Consider the following 21566-nt stretch of genomic DNA (forward strand, 5'->3'; position numbering starts at 1 on the left):
CAGGTGTCGACAATCTCAACCTCTTCCTTCGTGCTCATTGGGATTATCTAGCATCGAGCTCGACACTCACGAGGAGATAAATATCATCGATTCGCACCTATCATAAAGGAGGGGCATATTAGCATCTCGGATCCAGGACGAGCCGAGTGTCACGTCATCGGTGTCTGAGGTATCAACATCGTGAACGTGTCTTCAAACCCCCGACCTCGACTCTTGAAGACAGTGCATCTTAACGAATAAGGACCGGGATTTCTTGCTCTTATCGGACTTTCGAGATGTCGGACCAGATCATGATCCCTCCGGTCACATCCAATGGCGTAGAACCCGCTAGCAGCAACAACCCGTTCCGGAAAAGCATGGATGCTGGCACTGCAAATACGATCCCCAACAAAACCGAGAGCATCGCTGAACAGGCAACAAAGTCGCCTGCTCAAACCTCGTCCATTTCCCCACTCTTGGCTCAGATCGGGGTCGACCCTGTGACGGGGATAGAGACCACCCTCTCCCTCTTCGCTTTCACCGCCGAGAACGAAGACGAGCTCTCTTTCCCTGCCAACGAGCTCATCCGGATCGTGGAAAAGGACCAGGAATACAACGACGGGTGGTACAGGGGGAAGAACCAAAAGGGGGAAGAGGGGCTCTTTCCGGCGAGTTATGTCTTGCCGACGGGAGCGGACCCGAAACCGTATTTGGAGATGCAGCAAGCTCCTCAACCTCTGAATATCTCCAACTCTAAATCCGGCCCGGGGACGCCTGTGGGGGAGACGGTCGCAGAAGCAGGCGAGGGTGTTGCGGGACCGACGGGCTTGGGAATAGGAGGTGTGGTCACCGAAGCAAAGACGGAAGCGCCTCGACCAGATTCACCGGTGAAATCCCTCAGTCGACCGAGATCGACTCTTTCCCTCCAAAGTCAGGATTCTGGCAGGGTGCAGATTCCGCCTGTGAACGATGTCCATGTCAACGGCCAAGACAAGCGGGAGGAGGTACAGACGAACGGCCAGCGTGGGCAGGAGGAGGAGGAGAGGGAGAGTGGCAGGGAGCTGGTAGAGACGAGGGAACAGGCGAGTAAGGGTGAAATCCAAGGTCCGCATGCGCAAGCAAGCGAGATGGTTAGCCCGGCGGAACAGGCAGCAGCAAGGATGAATGTGGTGGAAGATCCTACGCCTTTTTCAAAACTCGGATCGGCCGCTGGGACTGGGGCTGTGGCTACCGGGGCGGGATTGGTAGCAGGAGTAGCAGGGTTGGCTATCGTTGGTGGGGGAAGGGAAAAGGAAGAAGACCGACGGCTAGACAGGGACGCTACGCCTATGCCGGAAGATGGGGATCGGACCATCACCGAAGACCGGCTGCATGATCGGGATGCTTCGAGCGTGGGGCATGGGGATGATACGTTCGACATGGACGACGAGGCCGCGAGTACCCATGGCGAGACCAACGATAACAATAATATCCGGGCCAGATTGGCTGAGCAGGCCAGATTGGAGAACGAGAAGAAGGAGAGGAATCGGGCTGATGAGGAAGCGGCGGAGAGGGGTGCCGAGGCGAGGAAACGGGCGGCGAGCGATGCGTCTGTCGGATTCGCCTCCCCTGGATGGTCGGCTGCCAAAACCAATGTCGAAGGAACTCCTGCGGACACACCTAGGCAGCAGTCGAATGGCAATAAACGCGTATCTGGTGTGAGGATGTCTAGTGGGGTACCCCACGGTCTCGTCTACTCGGATGAGAGCGATTCCGAGGACGAAGGGAGCGTGGCCAGAGGTCTGGGTAGTCCTAAAAAGGGATTCAACAGGCGACTTGGGTGGGAAGATGACGAGGAGCAGACCGGAAAAGGCTTTGCGAGATTCGGAGCGCTTGGAGCTGGCAAGACGGCCGAGCCAGCGCGTCGCCTGGATCAGATTCAGGAGAAGGACAAGGTGGAGACGCCGGTCGACACCCGCGCCGGCCTGGAACCTTCAGCACCGATCATCGCCCCCGTTGCGGTTCGGCCGGTCGAGACCCAGATGGCCGAGTTTGTCGAACCCGCACCCGTTGAGCCGGTGTCGCGAGCTCCCGTTGAGAGTGCTTCTCGCGCCTTCGTTCCACCCTACGCTGATCCTCGAGAGGAATCACCAATGGGTACACCGATCGTCCAGCTCAACGAAGATCGGGGTGCAGCTTACCAATCGCCTCCGGCCCCCGTATTCCGTCGTCAAAGTTCGGGACTTTCCAACTTGAGCCGAGAGACGCCTGTGGTTGCTGCTATCCCTAAGAGCGTCTCACCCGTCCCTCAGCAGCAGCAACAGCAACAAATTCAGCCGGTCTTGACCCGTAAATATTCCGAAGAGATGGCTACGCCTCGGTCCGGCGCCGTAACGCCCAAGGAGGTCTCGAGGATGTCCGAGGCCGGGTCCGGGTTCTCAGGTGGCAACCCTCACGAGTGGGGCGTCGCCGAGGTCGTTGAATGGGCTCGGTCCCGAGGCTTCGACGACGCCATTTGTGAAAAATTTGCCGGTAAGTCGGCATTTGTCCCAAGCAGCGCATTTGGCCTGTCTGCTCATCCGCTTTCTGTGATCCGCCAGAACACGAGATTACTGGGGACGTGCTTCTTGAACTCGATGCGAACCTGCTCAAAGAGTTGGAAATTCCTCAATTCGGCAAGCGGATCAAGATTGCCAACGCGATCGCCGACTTGAGGCGCCCTCAATCAACCTTGTCGATGGGTAATGCTTCGAACCGATCTTCCACTGGACTCGTACGAGGTCCCTCCATGACTCAGATGGGAGGCCTGGGCAGTGCCGGGGCGTCGCCTACTGTTCTCGTTGGTGGCTACCCGACTTCTCCCACGTATGGCTACGAAGCTGGCTCTCGAAGCACCAGTGCTGGGGCCATCCATCACGCCATTCCCGAGGACCAGCCCTTGAATCCCGAGTCTGGCCGGGTGCAAGAGCCTGCCGATCTGTTCACGGCCAGCGGTCGACCTCAATCTCAACCTCAAACCTCTAGAAGCGGAAGCGGTACCCCCGCTTCGGGCAACTATGGCGAATGGGCTCACTCTCGCAAGTCTAGCGTTTCGACCAGTCTCGTCAATGCGCCTATTCGCGAAGAGGACGAGTCGGGCAAGCGGGACCATCGACCGCCTTCGGTCCACCAGAGCATCACTCCCGATGCTCCGACCTCGGGCATGTTGCCCCCGACCGATTCCCACCACCGTGCCAACTCGATTCGTAGCATCGCATCGAGCATTCCTTCTTCCCCGCAGACGCCCAACACGAAACGCAATTCGACCGAGCAGCGTGCCTTGTTCGGACATAAAAAGGCCAAGAGCAGTCTGGACGGGACCCGGCCTCCGAGTGAGAGGATGAGTTTCTTCGGCGGCACGATTGGTAGGAACCGAAAGCCCGCACCGAGGTATCCATCGTAAGTCGCCTATGAGCCCGTCTGTGATGCAGGAAGGGAACTAACGTCTATTCAACAGCAATGCGTCGACGGCCGCCTTTGAACCTAACACTTCACCTACCGGTCCTGATCGTCAAAAGAGTTTGAGCCGGCTGGTTGGTGGCGGTGGCAGCGCCCCGACCAACCGAATAACCAAATCTTCAATCGGTCCCGCTACGGCACCCGTGCACGGAAACCAGCGAGTCTCTCAGGGAACGCCTGCCCCGGCCGCCTTGTCGTCCTCACCTACGACTCCCATGCGAACCCCTAGCGCTGCCGTTGATCGCAACGAGAGCTCGGCCATGTCCAAGATTGGCAAGCCCGATTTCGCCGGCTACATGAAGAAGAAGGGTGAACGTTACAATACCTGGAAGAATCGATACTTTGTCCTCAAAGGTGCGCATCTCTACTACATGAAGAGTCCACAGGAGGACAAGGTCAAGGGACACATCGACCTGGCCGGGTACAAGGTCTTGTCCGACCCGAATGCGGGGTCCGGGTTCGGATTCCAGTTGGTGCATGATCGGGAAAAGACGCACTTTTTCGCTAGCAACGAGCATCGGGTCATCAAGGATTGGATGAAGAACTTGATGAAGGCGACCATCAGTCGGGACTATAGCGGTAAGTCTCGAGTCGGACCGGCTTTTTCGTCGGTCATACCCGATCTTCCTTCCTCCGATTTTTGCTGATCATACCATCATCATTTTGTCGTTTATATCTACATAGCACCCGTGGTCTCGTCCTGCAACATCCCGACGATCCCGCTTCGAGAAGCCCAGATGTTGGCGCCTCGACCTCCTTCTCCCGGACAGAGGGAGGCCGCTCAACGTGCGGCTAGAAGGGACGACCCTAACAAGCTGACCCCGAGGGACGCTAGCGTGCTGGTAAGTCCCACAAAGACCAAGATCGCTTGTTGTGGGGATCTGTTGAAGATTGGCTGACATTGTGGGTGATACGCGGAATGACGACACAGATGTCGTTGGAGGGTTCTCCGACTGCGGGTAAGCGGAGCACTTTGGGACCGGGGATGAGCGCGCCTGGACGACCTAGTCGGGATCTGCGCCGACCCAGTGAAGGTCGACCGGGTACGACCGTGAGGGTGAGTGCTGAAAGAATTGCAGTTATTTATATTCATTTAAGCCAGGCTGACCCTAAAAAATTCGAACTGTGACTCTTGCTAGGACTCGACCCCGGTCGTCCCTATTCAACCCCCTATCGTAGCTCCTGTAGCCCCTATGGCTCCCTCAGCTCGACTTGGTGACACCTCTGGTCTCCTCGACTGGTTCAACGCTCGACTGCCCTTCGACCTCCCCGAACGGGCCACCTCGCTCTCTTCCTCGTTTGCCGATGGGAAACTCGTCACCCGGCTCATCGAGACGTATTGTCACCCGGAATCGTCTTCGGCCATCCCGGCAGAGGAAGCCATCTTCACCCCCGTCGCCCCTGGTGAACCTAATCTCGAGGGCTTGTTCACGATGATGGACAAGTGTATCGACGAAGGGGTGGACACGGTTGGCGTGAGCATCAATGACGTGAGGTTGGGACACGAGGAGGAGACGGCGAGGTTGTTGGTCAGTCTCAAGGGATGGATCGAGCAGAGGGAGAGAGAGGGTAGGTAGAGGCTGGGTTGCTTCTTTGAACTAGGTCGTAGTGTAGTTATCGTTATCGTTTCGTTTACTGGTGTTTCACCGCTATATATCTCTTTCTATCTATTCGATCTATTCATAATCATGGGTTGTTGAGTCTTCGAACGTGTTTTGCGGAATCAAATTCGTCGGCGACCTCGAGGTGGGTAGCGGGTCAGCCGCCGACCTACCTTTTGTTACTCGAGAAAAGGATATACCTTGTTGCTTGTTGTAAGCTCGCTGTCACCCCACTCACCACCTAGACCGCCCTTCGTCTGGTAGTAGATATATCCCACTTATTTGCTTCAGCCCGCCAACTTTTGGCAGGGGAAAGAAACGGCCAGACGACTCTTGCGATACCTTTCGGCATTCACGCACATTCTCTCTAACGAGTTACCAGCGTCATCTACTATATCTACACATTCCACTCGGTCCTCACTCTCGTTTCTACCCACCCTCGCATCTATCGATACAGAACGACTACCTCATCTATCGGAAGATGGTCACGTACATCATACTCGCACGTATATCTGCATGAAACAACAGCGACTTCAACGTCAAAACGAACACGAACGCAACGAGGCTCTACACCTCTTCCCCACACACCTCTTTGGCACGTTCCAGCATCCTTCAACATCGGTCGACCTGTCCTCCTTTCGATCTCGATCTTGACTCCTGAGACTACATATAGCAATAAAGATAACCATCCCGACTATACGTTATCTCGGGATCGAGCGGCACGGATCAGCAAGGAATTCAAAACCGGGCTGGTCTTGCAGGGAAGACAACAGGAATGAATTCCGAGGTACAAGCAGAAGTGAAAGGAAAGGGGGACGCGGACAACGATGTGGAGATGAAGGATGAGGCGGAAGCGGTAGAGGAAGGACCCAAGGTCTCCTTGCCCTGGGCGTTTATCGATTGTGAGATCGACAGCTTGATCGAGCTGGTCGGTGAGTCTTTCGGGACCGATCCTCAAGCTGGAGGTTTCTTGCTTGGGATTATGGAATACTGGACCAAACTCGTATCTGATATCTTATCACACGTACTCCTCATATCTTTCTTTCTATTCCTTCTGTTGATCCTCCGATCAGCTCATATGCTAAACAAGCTATTGGAGCACAACGACCAAGTCGTACTCACCCCCTCGGCGTTGACCCGGTTCCACTCGAGAGCTCCTCCAGGCATCAGCGTTTTGGATTATCTTAAACGGATCGTCAAGTATACCAACCTCGAAGTGAGTCCCTGGACGTTCCCCTTCCCGCCGCATGACGAAACATCTTGCCCGCCGATCGAACTTGCTAAAACGCTCTGTGCTTACTCGAACCCCCTTGATCCTCGTCTTGCCGAACCCGCAGAAACTCCCCCTCCTCTCCCTCTTAGCCTACATAGACATCACATGCACCAACCTTCCCACTTTCACTCTATCCTCCCTGACCGTCCACCGGTTCGTCATCTCGGGGATAACAGCCGGTTCAAAAGCCCTCTGCGACGTCTTCTGTACCAACGTCCATTATGCCAAAGTAGGCGGGATCAGGGTGGGAGAGTTGAACGCGCTCGAGAGGGAGTTTTTAAGGGTGACGGATTGGGACTTGTGTGTGAGTTCAGATTCTGGTTCTAGATTCGCCCGATCGTTTTCGATATCGGTGCGGAGTGCTTGATATTGGTGGCAGTCGAAGCAGAACGCTGATATACAGCGGATTGTCGCTATCTGTGTTTTCTTTTGCGGGAGTACAGGTACCGGCAGAGTTGATCCAGCAATACTACTCGTCCTTGATCCGTAGTCACGGAGGATTTGTACAATCGGGTCCACCGGAAAAGAGCCCGTTCACCGTCTTCCCGCTCGAAGGACCCGTCAAGAATAGGCCAGCGAAACGGGACTCGGGGGATGAGAATCGAGCTAGTGGGAGCGGTAGTAGCAGTGGAAAGGACGAAGCAGATGATGAGGGGGGCGAGGGAATGGAGGTGGATATGGTCAAGGATGAGATCCGGGTCAGGTCGGGTGAAACGGGCAAGACCGAGAAAGAGGTGGAAAGCCTCTTGAAAGAGGTTTTGAGGGGTAAGGAGCGCTGTTTCTACTACGGGTGCCCTTCGGGTGAGGCTGATATCCTTGATCGGCTGCACAGCGGATCCGAGTAGTATATCCTCGACGCGCAGAGAGGGACTGTTGAAAACCCTATTAGCAGATCTAAGCGAAGGAGAGGATGGCGAGCGAGCATTTTCGACGACATGGTCACATGACAGTGAGTGAAGCACGTGATCATCAGGATCGTCTTCGTACTGGAACCAACTCGTCTTTTCTTGGGGAAATCTAGCATGGGAGGCGGCCATGGAAACGATCAAGACCTTGTCGCGGTCAACAACCGGCAAAACCGAGCTGACAACGGTGACGGCGTTGCGGATACTGCTACGGCACGCCGGGATCCCCCTCGATTCGACTTCATCAATATCAACATCAACAATAAAATCACCAGCGCCACCAGCACCACCACCACTTCGGGACATTCCGCTCAAAGTGCGAAAAGAAGCACTGTCAACAGTAGCCAACACGTTATTCTTGCATTCGTCGATAACACTGTCGTCATTATCGACGCTAGGCGCAGGACGAGCGGTCGTCAACCAGTTAAGACAAGAGCAGGAACAGACGGGAGCTATGGATGATACGCTGGTGTTCCTGTTTGGCCGGATATTGATGTGGATGACGGCGTCGAAAGACTCCGGGTTCCTGCAAGATCTGGTCGATGAGCAAATATTGGTAGCAGCGATCAAGACGGTGAGTCGAGGCTGGACTCGGTGTAGATTGAAGCGTTGGGAAGGCTGACTCCTGTTGAGCCGATTGCAGGAGCTCGCTAAGCCATATTCAGCGAATAGGAAGATGGCGACCGAAGAGCTTCTCAAAACGACTTATAATCTATTCGCCCTCTACCCCGTCTCGTCAGAATCGCAGTGGGAAAGCCTTTTCGGCATGTGAGTCTTGCTTGAGAACCCCTAACTCAGCGGGTGGCTGAACGAATCGCGCATTGCAGCCTGCTCGAACCCATCACCAACCTCTTCATCTCGATCCCTTCCTCTCAACTCTTACCTCCCCTCACGCATTGCATAAACTGTCTCACCCGGTTCCCCCGACTCTCCCTATCGATCCTCCCGAAACTGTATCCCATCCTGGAGACCCACTTTATCCACCGAATCGGACCTTGGGAACCTGGCGATCCCGTTCCGGCGGGTGAGAGGGGTAAAGAGGTGGACAAGGTGGAAGAAGTCGTCACGCCCAGCATGTTGGTACTCGCCAAGCTTGCCGAGAGGTTTAGGACGGAAGTGAGGGAGCTTTTGTTCCCAGACGACCTGTGAGTGCGGTAGCCGAAGAGGTGACTGACGAATGATTACGAAGGCTGATTAGATTGTAACCTGACGTGTGACATTCTGTCTGGCGGAATTGATAGCGATCGATCACCCGGATCGAAACCTCTCGAATCCCGACCGACGCTCTTGGGCCACCTGATCCGGTTCTCGAAATCCGCTAGTCATCCGAACTTGTCGACGGCGATCGGCGAGGTCTTTTGGTCGGCCTGCGGCGGGAATGGTGAGTCGTCTCCCTTGGAAGGGGGATGCGATCCATCATGTCATGGTGGAGGAGAGCGGAGCTGATTAGATCGTGTCCCGGAATGTGCGCGAATCAGCCAACGAACTCGTACGCGAGATTGGGTATGGGAATGCCGCGGGGTTGTTGTTCACCAAGGGAATCTCTGGACCACCTGGTGCGAGCGTACAAGAGGTTCATGATGACGATGATGACAACGTCAAAGAAAAGGAGGAGGGGAAACCTGGACGGACGACCAAGTTGGGGGCTTTGCGACATCCGATTACGGGGCTCGAGCAGGTGGACGAGCGGTCGGCTGGGAGTGCCAAAGGGGTGGCTACGACTGCTACTGTTCCGGCTTCCGTCTCTGTTACGCCTTCAGCTCCATCTGCATCGAGATCGACATCAATGTCAACAGCGATAACATCAGCAGCAGCGGCAGGACCCGACCCGAATCGACCGATGACCGAGGAAGAAAAGGAAGTCGAAGCCGAACGCCTGATGACCCTCTTTCAACGTATGGAACGTAACCCCGCCATGTCCATGCTCAGTGGTGGAGATGGCCAGACCCCAGTAAACCCGATGAGGGAGATGGTGGGTTCGGGGCGGATGCAGGCTTTCGAGAGGGAAGAAGCGGAGAGGGAGAGGAAACGAGTGGAAGTCGAAGATCGGGAGGATGAGGAGGAGGCGCTGAGGGAATTGGAGCAGTATAAGAAGCGGGTCAAGCGGGTGTAGCCCTTGGTAGCCTTGGTAGCTGTGTAGCCCTAGATGCAAGATGCAAGATGTAGATGTGAATGCGACGTGTAGCTCGCAGCTCATCGTGATGGCGTCGTTGTTTGTTTACAAAGTCGTTCACAGCCGCTCTGCGCGTGTCCCATGGGATGGGCTATATCATAAATTACGTCATGAAATGCATCCGAATGACCGTAATTTACATCCGAAGAAAGCTGAATCACCCTTTCTCGATGATTTACTTCCGGCGTCGGACCAGATCAGATCAGATTGCGAAGTTGCGAAGGGACAACTTATAAAAGAGGACGTACTCGTAGCAAACATTTTTACCTCAACTGATCATCCGTCAATCGACTTGAATGACGAAAACAGGCTAGCTATCCTGCATATTCTTACTTATCCTCGTTATCAGAACGATACGAAACAGCTCTGTTCGTCTAGCTGCTGCGATGGCCGACGACGCCGACGGGCAAAGGCAGGGGTCTTCGCCTGGATCATCAACATCTCCTTTGTGAGTCGCTTGATCTCCGACCTCGTTTAATTTAACGTCAGATCTCTCATATTGGCATGCTACTGATCACGTCTCTTATGTTCACCTATCACCTCTTCCTTTGACGGTTCACGCCGACACTTCAGCACGAAACCATCACCGCGATCACGAAAAGTAAACAGACCGATCCACAGCGAGACGAGCCGTCAACTCTTTTCCATCCTCGGTTTACCTTTGGAAGACGTCAATAATGTCGACTCGCAATCATCTACCGTTACTACTATCAACCCGGAATCTTATACCAGGAAGACTCCTCATTCGCCTTTGAGGTCGACCTGGACGAGCCCTTCATCGATTTCGGCGCCAAAGGATAGATCACCACCGAGCTTGAATTCGAGTCCTTTGAGTCAGATCGGCGTGCGGACGGACGGACATGGCGAGCACGATAATATCACACCGACCAGTATCGAATCGTTCGAAGAACAACAACAACAGCATCGTTACTCATTGAGAGGGACGCCGTCGTCGAGAGTCACCTCATCCGGTTCGGGCTGGAGGTCTTTTTTCCGCTCACCGGATATGGCCGAAGGGTCTGCCTCTAGATCGACGTCGTTGAACAATAATGATGTGACGTTCTCTTCGCCTCTGTCACATCGAAAGCATGGTCGTGACAGGGATGATCACGAGGAGGATCGTGATGAGCTAGAAGATTCGGACGAGGTCGGACATGATACGGCGGGGACCGAGCTCGAAGAGACCCAGACGGACGTTCCAGTGCAGATACAGATGCAGACCTTGGACCCGTCGTTGCTAAACACGACGGTAGCGGACACTCTGAAACGCGAACAAAGCGACGAGGACAGTATGGATATCGGGATGGACGTTTTTGGATCGTCAAAGCTGGACAAGCAGGTCATGTTGTTCCCGGAGTCTCCTACTAGAACTACCGATCTTGAGCTCGAGCGAGAGACAGGACCATTTGCGGGTCCGGCAAGAGGACTCAAGGGAAGAGCGTCTCATCGGATTTTGACGCGGCCATCGGAACTGGGCTCAAAAGGCTTGAGCAAGAAGGATTTCGATTCGCAAGAGACGATCGTCCCGAGCGATTTTCATCGACAACATATGCTACAGCAATCTGGTAGTCATTTGATCGGTACGAGTGGGAGCGCTAGTACGAGTAGGATCTGGGAACCGGTCGATTGGGAGAACTTTTCTCCTCACGGCGAAGAGGTACCGACGGTACACGAAGGCTCGATGTTGTTGCTCCCGCCGCCTTCTTCGTCACCGACATCAACATCTTCGCCCAGACATAGACCTAAACCGCTGGAAAATTCTTCTATGAGATCCACGTTGGGGACGAGGGTCGGATCGGAGGTTTACTGGAACTTGTTCGATGGAGTACCGAGGTACGATCAAGGACCGCTATCGGCGTCTACCAATTCCAATTCGGCGACTTCTACTACGGTCGATACTTCGTTTTCGGGTACGGCTTCAACGTCCACTCCAGCCTCGGCTTCGGCTTCTGACGGGCAACATGGGATTGCGACGAATCATCTCATTCAAGGGTTTACCGGGTTTACTCTACCAGGAATGAACACGCTATCGTCGGATCCCGAATACGATTCGGATGAAGCCGGAGGATCGTCCTTGATGCCGCTGGGAAACACTCAACGACCCGGTTCGAGCGGTTCTGCGGCTTACTTGTCGACGTTCGCTGATCCTCCTAATACGAATCCGGCCAAACGCGCCGGGCCGATCGAGATCGTCGTCGATGATGAAGGCGTCGCAGGCATGACCGAAGCGAGCGAGGAAGGTCGAACGTCTGTCACCGGACCTATCAGGAGTACGAGACGATCTACTCGAGAAAGGAGGGCAGTAGAATCCGTTGTTTACCCTTCTACTGCCGAGTCATCCGCGCGTCCGGCGAAAAGAGCAAAGAGGACCAAAGTCGCGGGTCCTGCTAATAAGACAAACAACCATAACGAGAAATATGACAGCAATAACGCGCTTCTCAAGCCAGCTCGTCCGCCTGGCGACCGTGGACAAGGTAGGAAACCTAGCTCTGCACTTGCTTCTCCCGAAGAACCGGATTCACCTATGGGAGACGGCAACGAATTGCGAGACCCTGAAGAGATCGCCGCGAAAAAGGCGAGGAGACGCGAGATCAACCGGAAGAGCGCGAGGACGTTGAGAGAGAAACGAAAGGCCGAATTAGAATCCGCCTGGGCCGTTGTCGATCAGCTTAGGGATCAGGTGAGAGTGCTCACAGACGAGGTCAGGCGAGAGAGGGAATGGAGGGTCGTCATGCAGAACGAGTTGGTCAACGTGAGTCGGGTTTCGGTCTCGAGCGCGCACAGCCGCTGACGCCATCGTTTCCCCTTGTGGCACCTGTAGCGCGGAGCCGATCTTGCAGCCATGGGCGTGGACGTGAATTTCGCTCCTGCACCTTTGACGCAGACGAGCGTGATTTCGGACATGATGATGCAAGTCGACTCCAATTCGGACAGCGATGCATGAACTCGGTCGATATGCTGCCGACCCTAGGACCGACCCTTCAAGAAGATCCAGTCCATTCTCCGCAATATATCGCGGCTCCTTCTTCAGGATCATATTTACGCGCCTGAACCTTTCTGCTTCTTGATCATGCCTACGACCAAAGCGAATATACGTCAACTCTTCATCAAGCTTTCCGCAAGCTCTCTTGCCCAACGATATACGAACGCAGATAAGCCGCCTCTCCAGAAACCCATACCCGCTAGACTCAGGAATATGCTGGAACGCCGAAACATGAAGGCAGTAGATAACGCAACGAGAAGGCGATATTTCTCTTGGGCCGGGCTCGAACGTGACTTGTGACAGATTATTAATTTCGATATGATGCATATGCCATAATTCACGTTCTATGCAAATGGAGCGGGAGTTTCTTTGAGTGAGCTTGAGTCGGTGTGAGCCGGCATGTCCTTGGCGATCCCAGCTTTGCGTCATCAGATTTACACCGATTTCGACTTCGTATATTCCATACGACCGACTTCATCGAGACTAATCTTCATGAAAGATGGCTCTAGCTCGATAAGTCCGCTTCCTCTCGACCACAGAATAAAACTGCCTTCGGCAAACTACCAGACTGCCACCCCTTACCTTAATGCTTATCACGCATAGTGAGGCCGAGCTGTTGATATGAAAGACCCCATCGACCGGAAATACGACTCGATCAACGGCGATGAACTCCGTCTGGTAGTTTGGCATTCAGGCTCGGTCAAAACGGACGAACACGAGCTGTGGGATGACTATTGTCTCAGCGGAGGCATACTGCACGTTTGCCTTGGACACCGAGCTAGAGCAAGACCCCCAGGATTTGCAGACAAAGGTTGCGTCCCTGGAGAACAAGCTTATGCCGTTGCAGACAAAGGTTGCGTTCCTGAAGCATGAGCTCAAGAAGTACAAAGAAGCTGCTAGATCAGAAAAGGAAGAGATTGAGGGTTCACGAACTGAATTGCAGACGACCAAGCCGAAGAACAAAGAAGCCTCCCAATCAGAAGCCGCAGAGCTTGAGGGATTATGAACTGAATTGCATTCTGGCCGACCTCGAACCCGACCTCAACCTCGATCCCAATCCCGAGCCCGACCCAACCTCGACATCCGTTCTCGACCCCAACGCAGCAACTCCCGATTCTAAACCCAATCCCGATTCCGACCTCGATTCCAACCCGGATGCGACAGGCTCGAATCCAATATCAAGTGGGCCGTCACCATTCGGTTGAAGTGGCGAAGGTGGAGGCGGCAATGACCAGATGATCACGTGGCCCTGTCGCTTGAGCACCAGGCGGTAGATGATGGTCCTGGTTGTAGGGGTCAAGGGCGTAGGGGTCAAGGGCGAAGGAGGCAAGGGCGAAGGAGGCGAGGTCGAAGGGGGAGGTGAGGAGAGAAAGAGGGGCTCCTTGCCTTTTATAAGGTTCGCCAGCAAACCTGAATAGTAACACACGGGACTAGAAGGTACGGGTAGGGTAATGAATGTAATAACGGATGTCTAACTACTACAAGGTGCTAGTTAGACATCTTCGAACACATCTCCTAATAGGTCTCCGAGAGGGTCTCCGAGAGGGTCTCCGAACGGACCTCCGTACGAGGTGAAAACCTACCTCCCGCGCGTATACGACATGCGTACCGCGGATGCCTATAATAGGATCCCCCCCTTAGGGCGAGATTCCAGATTGCCCAAAGTAGTCGAGTAGTCCGAGGCTAGAGTAGACGTTTCATCTTGAAGTTCTTTGTTCCCTCGAAACGTCCAGTGTCTGTACCCTCGCGACTCTCCTCACGTCTCCGCTCTATTGTCCCCGAAGAGATCGTCTAGAACCTTCGATTTGTACGTCTAGGTACACTGGTTCTCTCTGAAACACTGCTCGGCGCCCGTGGGTGCTGCAATGAAGAACCTATTGTCTATCGGTGTCGTCGACTCGTCTGAAACGTCCAGCCGACGACGATGACGCGTCGCGCGTCGATTTCCTATTGTCTCCCCCGCGGACATCGCAACATGGTCCTGTCCGCGGTATTGTTCGTTGATGTAAACAAAGGTGATGTCGTATGTATCGACGTCCTTTCCAACCGATATCGCTGTATTCTCTTTGTCGTGTTCGACGTAACGACTTCTTGCTTTGTCCTAGTAGTTGCTACCTAGGCTTCTTTTGTTTTGTTCTCGAAATGTGAAAGGTATAAGACCCCCGAGGGGGTTTGTCGACTTGATGTTTTTCGACGTACGTATCCTTTCACCTCTAGCAAACCTATAGCTTACTACCTTTCGTATCTTTTACCCGTTCACATCTATCGTCAACCATGCCTTCTCCTCCCCCTCCTCCTGCTCCTCCCCCTCCCGAAACCCCGACCAAGCGCAAGACTCGGTCTTCGAAGGACGACGATTCCGGGTCTCCGTCGAAGAAGGCAGGGAGAAAGCCCGCGACCGGCATCGAGCACGATGCAAAGTGGGGATACATCCGTGTCGACAATTGGACCGGGCCCGAGATCGCTGAGGTGTACGCGATCCAAAAGAAGAAGGACAAGTTGAAAGGCTGGCTCCCGCAGCAGTTTGAGGCGGCTTGGAAGGGAGGGAAGGTGGACGAGTTCAACGGGATGTTGGTGAGTTGTGTTTTCGATCCTTCTTCGCATCCCCGTCACGGTCTCCTTCGCAACCTCCGTCAGGGTCTCCGATTGAATCTCCTTCTTGCTCTCGCAGGCTCGTTACGCCGGTAACTGGCAGTGGTGCTGCCAACACTGTTACGACGACATCCCTCACAAGGATGTTACCCCCGACGACTATACCACCTGGGATCCTTACGAGTCCGTCTTCTTCGACCACGTTCGCTTTCAAGGGATGGCGCTTTGTCGTCACGTCGTTCCCCGTCCCGGTCAGAGTGGGAACCTCCAGAAGTCGTGCTGGTATTGTTCCGGCGGGAAAGGTGGGTGTACCCCCATCTCCCACAAGATTCAGGTCCTCTTCGACAGGGCCCAGCCCGTCGAGCACCGGATCTCCGCGGGATTGGAGGTGCAGAAGACCCACAAGATGGGCGCCAGGACCCGGGAGGATCTTTACCGGGAGACGAGTAGGCTCTTCGAGCAAATCGTCAGTATCTTTCTCTTCAAACGGTCTCCTACTAACTCTCTCTCTGATACATTGCTGTGTGTTTGTTTTGTGTATATAGGTCGTTCCTTCTTTGAACCGCCACAGCGGTTTCTCCGTCGAGGCCGAGCGTGGTGCGCTCCGGAAGAAGATCGCCGCCGTTGTCATCGCCGGTGCGCAGGCGGAGAACTTCAGTCCTTTCGAGGCCGCCCGCAAGGAGATGAACGAGTGGAAGGGGGGTGTCTATGAGCCCTACCCCGAGCCCGAGGAGCTGGAGGACGACGCGATGAATGTCGACTCGGACGACGAGGTCACCATCGTAAGTAATCTCCTTCGTGTTCTCTTTCGCATGCTGACTCGGGTTTCGTAGGCCAACAAGAAGAAAGTGGCCGAGGAAGAGGCCGAAAAGAAGAGGCTCGACGCGGAGCAGAGGCGTCTCGACGCCGTCGCCGCCCAAGAGGCCCTCGAGGCCGCGAGGAAGAGGATCTTGGAGCTCGAGGCCGCCGCCAATCCCCCTCCTCCCGCTCGCCCCGCTCCTCCCGTTCGCCCCGTCAACGATCCTCCTCCCGTTCGACCTCTTCCGACCGGATCTGGTGGGAACGGCGGCGGGAACGGCGGCGGGAACGGCGGTGGGAACGGCGGTGGGAACTGATTCGGTTTTGACTTGTAATATCTCGTTTTGGTCGCCGTTCTGGGGTCGGCTCCTTTTTTTATTTTATGCTATTTTCTCTTGCAATTCGCTTCTCCAGCAAAGTCTCCGAACGAGTCTCCGGATGTGTCCCCGAGCGAGTCTCCGAACGAGTCGTGGTACTTCATTGTTTTCGTAAGACAAACTTGTTTGTCGTTGGCTCGTTCAGTTCGTAAAAAAGGAATGGTGATAAACATCTTAGTCGGGCCTGCCGACGAAGGTACAACAATGAGTAATGACAATCACGAAAACCCTAAGCACCCGGAGTCCATAGCAACGGCTCGTCCCCGTTCTGCTTAGCGAACTCCTCGTCCCAATACGCCTGGTGGTTCTGGGCGGGAGGTTGCATGTACGTCGCAGCCACCTGCATTCGACCAGCCTGTTGCCGAGCCTGCCACCAAGCAGGTGGAGACCTCTTGGCGTTGCTGCACTGGGCACTCCTGTGGCCGGGCTGCCAGCAGTTGTAGCAGGGTTTCCCGCCGGGCATCCTCGCAGCGTCCACCTCCATGGGCGTAGCACCCGACGTGGCGGCCACCGCAGGAGGGGCAACAGTGGTGTTAACCACAACAGGGTTTCGGGGAGCGACGTGGTTACCTGCGTAACGATTCCCGCTCGTGTGGGCACGGTTACCCGAAGACGTGTGCCTACGGGCTTCCGCTTGGTCTTCGTACCGACGACATTCCATCTGGAACTCCGCCAGCGTCATATTGTTACGGCGGAAGTCGCTAATCGAGATAGGTCCTAAGTCGTAAGGCGTAGGGTGCTTATAGGTGAATCGCAGGTAGTCGGGGGAATGTCGCGAGTCCGCTTAGATGAAGCGGGTTCGGGTGCGGGATACGAATCCAGAGATGTATGGATAAGGAAGGTGATCACTCGGTGTGAGGTACCGGATTCGGTCTAAGGTAAAACGATGAAGCGTAGATACTTAGCGACGTCCTTGTACTTGTAACCTCTCCGCAACACGTCTTGAAGATGTTGTAACAAGTCAGATAGGCGTGTATTGAATGTGATATCGGAACTTGACCTCTAACTATTACAGAGCGTCCTCTATCGAATTCGGTCAAGTTCCTCTAGCTATTTATACGGAGACGAGTACGTAGACGAGGCTGGCGAGCACTGAAAAGACCCAAGAGAAAAGATTGGCGAGAGATGGCGAAACTGGAAGAACGAGATGGCGAACAGCCGAATCCTGTCGAGAGCAACCGGATTCGGTAGAGAAGGCGAGTTTGAGTTCTCATTCGTCCCTAGGTACGTCGGGTAAGGTTGTCGAGGTCCTGAGTAGAGTTGTCGTGTACCTCGAGGTCCCTGTACCTGTTTGTGATATGTGTCGGGAAGGTTTGTTGTTTCGGTGAATGGTGAAGGCGAATGGTAGGGGCGACCGAATCTGCTCCGAGGGAATCGGATTCGCCTCGTCGAGCCGGACTTAGGTGTATGCTGATGTCCGTAGATCGAGCATGTGTGTCGGTAGTCGACTCACGTGATGATCCCGTAACACATATGCTCCTGGTTGGGCATAGGGATAATAGCGTCCTGAAAGGCCTGGTTCAGGTTGGCGCGGAAGAACGACCGTTTGCCGTACTCGTTGAGGTTTGGGAGGAGGGCGGCGAGGTCGTTGAACTCGGTGATGTACGTACTCAAGCTCTTGTTGCCCTGCTTCAGAGAGTAGTACTCCTTCTCCGTGGCAAGGATGTTCCTTCCCCCTCCGTACATCTCCACGAGCAACGCCTCGAACTCCCGCCAGGTGACCTGAGTTCGCCCCGACGAGTACTCCCTTGCCCATGCCTGGGCCTGCCCATCCATGTACGACTCCGCGTACATAATCTTGTAGAGGTCGGTGTACAACCCCGGCTTGACTTGGAACTCCCGGTTGCATTGGTCCAGGAATCCCCTAACCTTCTCCTTCTTGCTGCCATCGAACCTGTCCGGCGTACCGAACTTGAACAGCTTCGCTCTCGCTTCCTCCGTGGCCGTCGCCGATCGAGTGTCCCTCGACATCGCCAACTCCATCATCTGGCTATGCATGTTCGCCATCATGGAGAGCAGGGCGGAAACGTCCGGACTGGTAGGAGGCGCAGCGGCCGGAGCAGGGTTAGCTGCTGGGGGTGTCGACTGCATTTGTGGGGGAGTCTGCCCCATGTTGTTGGCCGGTGCGGCCTGCGTGGAAGCGGTAGGTACCCCCGTGGCACCTACCTCCGGTTGCTGGTGGGCAAAGACGCACTGGTCGTTTACCAGCGTCTCCCCAGTTGGGTTCCTCCACATGAACCTTCCTTGTCCATCCATCATCTGCATGCTCCCGTCTTCGCTCAAGACCGGGATCGCATCCGCAGGGATGGGGTGGACAGCCCTATCCGGTCCGTAACACTGCGTGAACGTATTCATCGTATACGGGGTCTCCTAGTCGGGGTGTTTGGGTGATCCGTTATTCTATAAGGTTCGCCAGCAAACCTGAATAGTAACACACGGGACTAGAAGGTACGGGTAGGGTAATGAATGTAATAACGGATGTCTAACTACTACAAGGTGCTAGTTAGACATCTTCGAACACATCTCCTAATAGGTCTCCGAGAGGGTCTCCGAGAGGGTCTCCGAACGGACCTCCGTACGAGGTGAAAACCTACCTCCCGCGCGTATACGACATGCGTACCGCGGATGCCTATAATACTTTACCCTTGTTGGCTCAACGGTCCGGCCTGCTTTTTGCGGTCGCAATGGTCAAATTTGGGTTTGAGAAGTCCGGGTTTGGGTTCGATGTCGAGTTTGGGTTCAGGTTCCTCGAGTTCGTGTTCAAGTTCGAGGTCCAGTTTGACGTACTGCCGCCGATATGAACACCGGCAAAAAGGCTTGCTGCGGTGCTGGCACCTGCGAGTCTGTTCGCTGCGGTGCTGGCTTGCATTTTGCAAACACGCGCATCCAGGATGCTGTGATCATTGCGAGGTGCATCTGCAAAGAGCGCGCCACTGTGCAGACCCAGTTGCACTTGGTGAAAAGTTCTCATGAACGAAACGGGCCGCGACATGGGCCGGGCTAAACCTAGATGAATCCACTCGGACCTTGTTGAAAGAACGAACGCATGGAATGCAATACCATCTATACACAAGAGCAGCAGCGACCTCGATCGAATCTTGTTCTTTTACAATGCAACAAACCCGAGAATTATAGTCAACAAGCCAATCCCTACTACCTGCCGAACCGACCGCATTCCTCCTGCCTTCCCTACCGCCGAGCCAGCCTTCTTCGGCGCCGTGTAGTTGAACGTCGAATCGACGCATCCGTTGTCCAGAATAGGGTACGCCAGGGTCGATGCGTTGCTCACGTCGGAGGGGATATACCCGTCTCGTACTCCGCGGCGGTAAGACCAGGTATCGATTTCCCACTCCGTCTTCCCTGGAATAAGGTAACAAGCAGAAGAACGGGCAAGCCGATGAGCCTCTAAGCAAGAGACTTCATTGCTATCGTCAACAGGGCTCACAGGTCCAATAATACCATCCGAGGTTCGCCTGACCTTCAGCACTTGGCGAATAGGCAGCTAGCTGCGACTCGAACAATAACCTGAACCAAGTCCGTCGAGCTTGATCGGGTTGTCCCCTGTTTGACACCGGGTCGTCCGGACCTCGACCTGATCGCACCCACGTTTCCGAATTCAGCCCGAACTCCGAACGTATAATATAGCTCGAGCTTAGTGCTCACCAGTTTGTAAACTCCACTCCCCGACGATGGTCGCCGGTACTCTCGTCCGATCGGTGGACTTGAGCATCCGGGAGACATTACACACCGATTCGAGGATGGTTGCGTGGGGGAGGTTGATGAGCGGTGCAAAGGCGTAGTATTGATGCGTATCGATCTCCAGGTAGGAGGGTGATGCCGAGCCCATCGACGACGACGAAGAAGATGATGCAGGGTCATAACCCGCCCAGTATCTTGGGCCCCAGAAGGCGTCTGAGCAGTGATAGCAGGAGAGCGTCAGTCCAGCTGCGTTGGGGGATAAGCACGATGGGGGTTCGGACTGGAGACGCTCACCATGGATCATCACGCCCATCCCTTGATCCGCCGTCCGGACAGCCTCGCTCCCAACGGTATAAAACGCTTTCAAATCGTCCATCTCGAAATCCGCCTGTCCGAGCCTAGGCTCGTTCAACAGCTCGATCGCTGTAAAGCAAAAATCATCATCATCAGCTACTAAGTCTGTTTCCCCTCGAATACGCATACGAAAAACATCATCACCACCGCCACTCACAGGTGACAACACCCCCATACTCGGCCCGAGAAAACTCCTCCGTCAAGTTCCTCAAGACGTTCAACGTCCGCTCCGTATTCGTCGTATTGGAAGGGAAGAGGATCGGACCTATAAGACCGCTATTGTCTTGCCCGTTCTGAGAGCCGGGGACGCCGTGCAGGTCGATGAGGACGGTCATGCCCAGTTCTTGGGCCCAGTGAACTGATTGGATCAGGTAAGGGTACTAGATACGGCGTAGCGTAGGAGTGGTGGAGGTGATAGTGAGGGTGAAAACAATTCCGTATGATGAGGGGGGCGACGTTAAGGGAAGATTGTCAGCGTGCGGATAACGAGTGGGATATGAACAGGTAAGATCGAGGAGGGCTTACTTGGCCAGAGACGTAGGGCTCATAGTCCAAAAGATCGACCGCCCAGTAACCTATCCGTTGTCGGAACATGGGTATATGAGCTGAAGATCGTCGCCTAGCGATGTATATGGGTAGAGAACTTCACGTACCTATAGGTATCCGTACGGAATTTAGGCCAAACGAGATCATCTCCTCGAAATCATCCTTGGTGATGAACGAGCTGATATCAGATCTCTTCGATCAGTGGATGTCTATGGAGTATGACAAGGACGGAGAAGTCGAGACTCACCTCCAATGACTCTCCAAGGTGGACAGACATCTCCTCTTGCCCAGCACGTTGCAGAGGTTCCATTCGTCGTTGGCCTCGCCGGAATATACCGAGGGCGTGATCCTGTGCACGATGCGAGCTCATATCAGACCGCTAGAATAGCGATTGAGGTGTTGCAGGGTGTATGGTTGTAAGGATGCTCACCATTGTTCGGTCAAGAGCCAGCCTCCGAGGTTGACCCCTCGAACAGCATCGACGGCCATCCGATGATGGATGGGTGGGTGGAAAGTGAGGAGAGGTGGTATTGTACACTAGGATGGGGGATCATGGTCTAGAAACTAGTTTGACTAGTTTGTGATATGAGATAGATTGTTGATCGCCACCATCGATCGATGCAAAGGGGGAGGGAGGCTGTGGTCGAGAAATGTCGATGATGAATGAAGGAACCACGTAGCTCTTGGCGCTGCTACGGCGACCGAGAAGAGGGAAGGCGGTGGCGATATCGTGCAGATATCGTCGATCACTCGGACCACTCGGACTGCATGTAGGTAACTCAGGTATCGATACAGGACAAGACATGGCC

General features: G+C 54.5%; 4 protein-coding genes across 4 annotated transcripts; 3 read left to right on the plus strand and 1 right to left on the minus strand.

Annotated features, from left to right (window-relative positions):
• Nucleotides 1-356: 356 nt before the first annotated feature.
• HD553DRAFT_278437 (uncharacterized protein) lies at nt 357-5033 on the plus strand (the record flags this gene model as incomplete). The annotated part of the gene is made up of 10 exons (XM_046178047.1): nt 357-941; nt 1410-1533; nt 1807-1973; nt 2382-2490; nt 2559-2823; nt 2992-3387; nt 3548-4035; nt 4141-4298; nt 4388-4517; nt 4645-5033. The coding sequence occupies 10 exons, from the start codon at nt 357-359 to the stop codon at nt 5031-5033; spliced, it is 2811 nt and encodes a 936-aa protein (XP_046032585.1).
• An 859-nt stretch (nt 5034-5892) lies between these two features.
• HD553DRAFT_278406 (cyclin-domain-containing protein) lies at nt 5893-7175 on the plus strand (the record flags this gene model as incomplete). The annotated part of the gene is made up of 4 exons (XM_046178045.1): nt 5893-5989; nt 6131-6273; nt 6395-6634; nt 6774-7175. 4 exons carry the CDS (start codon nt 5893-5895, stop codon nt 7173-7175), a joined length of 882 nt encoding a protein of 293 aa, XP_046032586.1.
• Nucleotides 7176-9674: 2499 nt separating this feature from the next.
• HD553DRAFT_337788 (uncharacterized protein) lies at nt 9675-12714 on the plus strand. The gene is made up of 3 exons (XM_046182303.1): nt 9675-9856; nt 10018-12160; nt 12230-12714. Exons 1-3 carry the CDS (start codon nt 9795-9797, stop codon nt 12350-12352), a joined length of 2328 nt encoding a protein of 775 aa, XP_046032587.1. The 5' UTR covers nt 9675-9794; the 3' UTR covers nt 12353-12714.
• Nucleotides 12715-19163: 6449 nt separating this feature from the next.
• Nucleotides 19164-21560, minus strand: HD553DRAFT_320382 (glycoside hydrolase superfamily). Its single transcript, XM_046181140.1, has 9 exons — nt 21188-21560; nt 21005-21106; nt 20865-20935; nt 20737-20786; nt 20369-20591; nt 20152-20280; nt 19822-20070; nt 19604-19750; nt 19164-19518 (listed from the first exon to the last, which is right to left on the minus strand). The coding sequence occupies exons 1-9, from the start codon at nt 21244-21246 to the stop codon at nt 19265-19267; spliced, it is 1284 nt and encodes a 427-aa protein (XP_046032588.1). The 5' UTR covers nt 21247-21560; the 3' UTR covers nt 19164-19264.
• Nucleotides 21561-21566: the final 6 nt, after the last annotated feature.

This window comes from Filobasidium floriforme, assembly GCF_021052385.1.
Source record: "Filobasidium floriforme strain CBS 6241 chromosome Unknown HD553scaffold_30, whole genome shotgun sequence".
Lineage (NCBI taxonomy): Eukaryota > Fungi > Basidiomycota > Tremellomycetes > Filobasidiales > Filobasidiaceae > Filobasidium > Filobasidium floriforme.

What these genes read in the sequence shown, in the direction of transcription:
- HD553DRAFT_320382 (XM_046181140.1), bottom strand. Translation starts at nt 21,246, where the DNA reads ATGGCCGTCGATGCTGTTCGAGGGGTCAACCTCGGAGGCTGGCTCTTG. An exon ending in TTCCGTACGGATACCTATAG is followed by an intron (nt 20,787 to 20,864) that starts GTACGTGAAGTT and finishes GACAACGGATAG; the next exon opens with GTTACTGGGCGGTCGATCTT. An exon ending in GTATGGGGGTGTTGTCACCT is followed by an intron (nt 20,281 to 20,368) that starts GTGAGTGGCGGT and finishes TTTGCTTTACAG; the next exon opens with CGATCGAGCTGTTGAACGAG.
- HD553DRAFT_337788 (XM_046182303.1), top strand. Translation starts at nt 9,795, where the DNA reads ATGGCCGACGACGCCGACGGGCAAAGGCAGGGGTCTTCGCCTGGATCA. An exon ending in GGATCATCAACATCTCCTTT is followed by an intron (nt 9,857 to 10,017) that starts GTGAGTCGCTTG and finishes AAAAGTAAACAG; the next exon opens with ACCGATCCACAGCGAGACGA. An exon ending in TGCAGAACGAGTTGGTCAAC is followed by an intron (nt 12,161 to 12,229) that starts GTGAGTCGGGTT and finishes TGGCACCTGTAG; the next exon opens with CGCGGAGCCGATCTTGCAGC.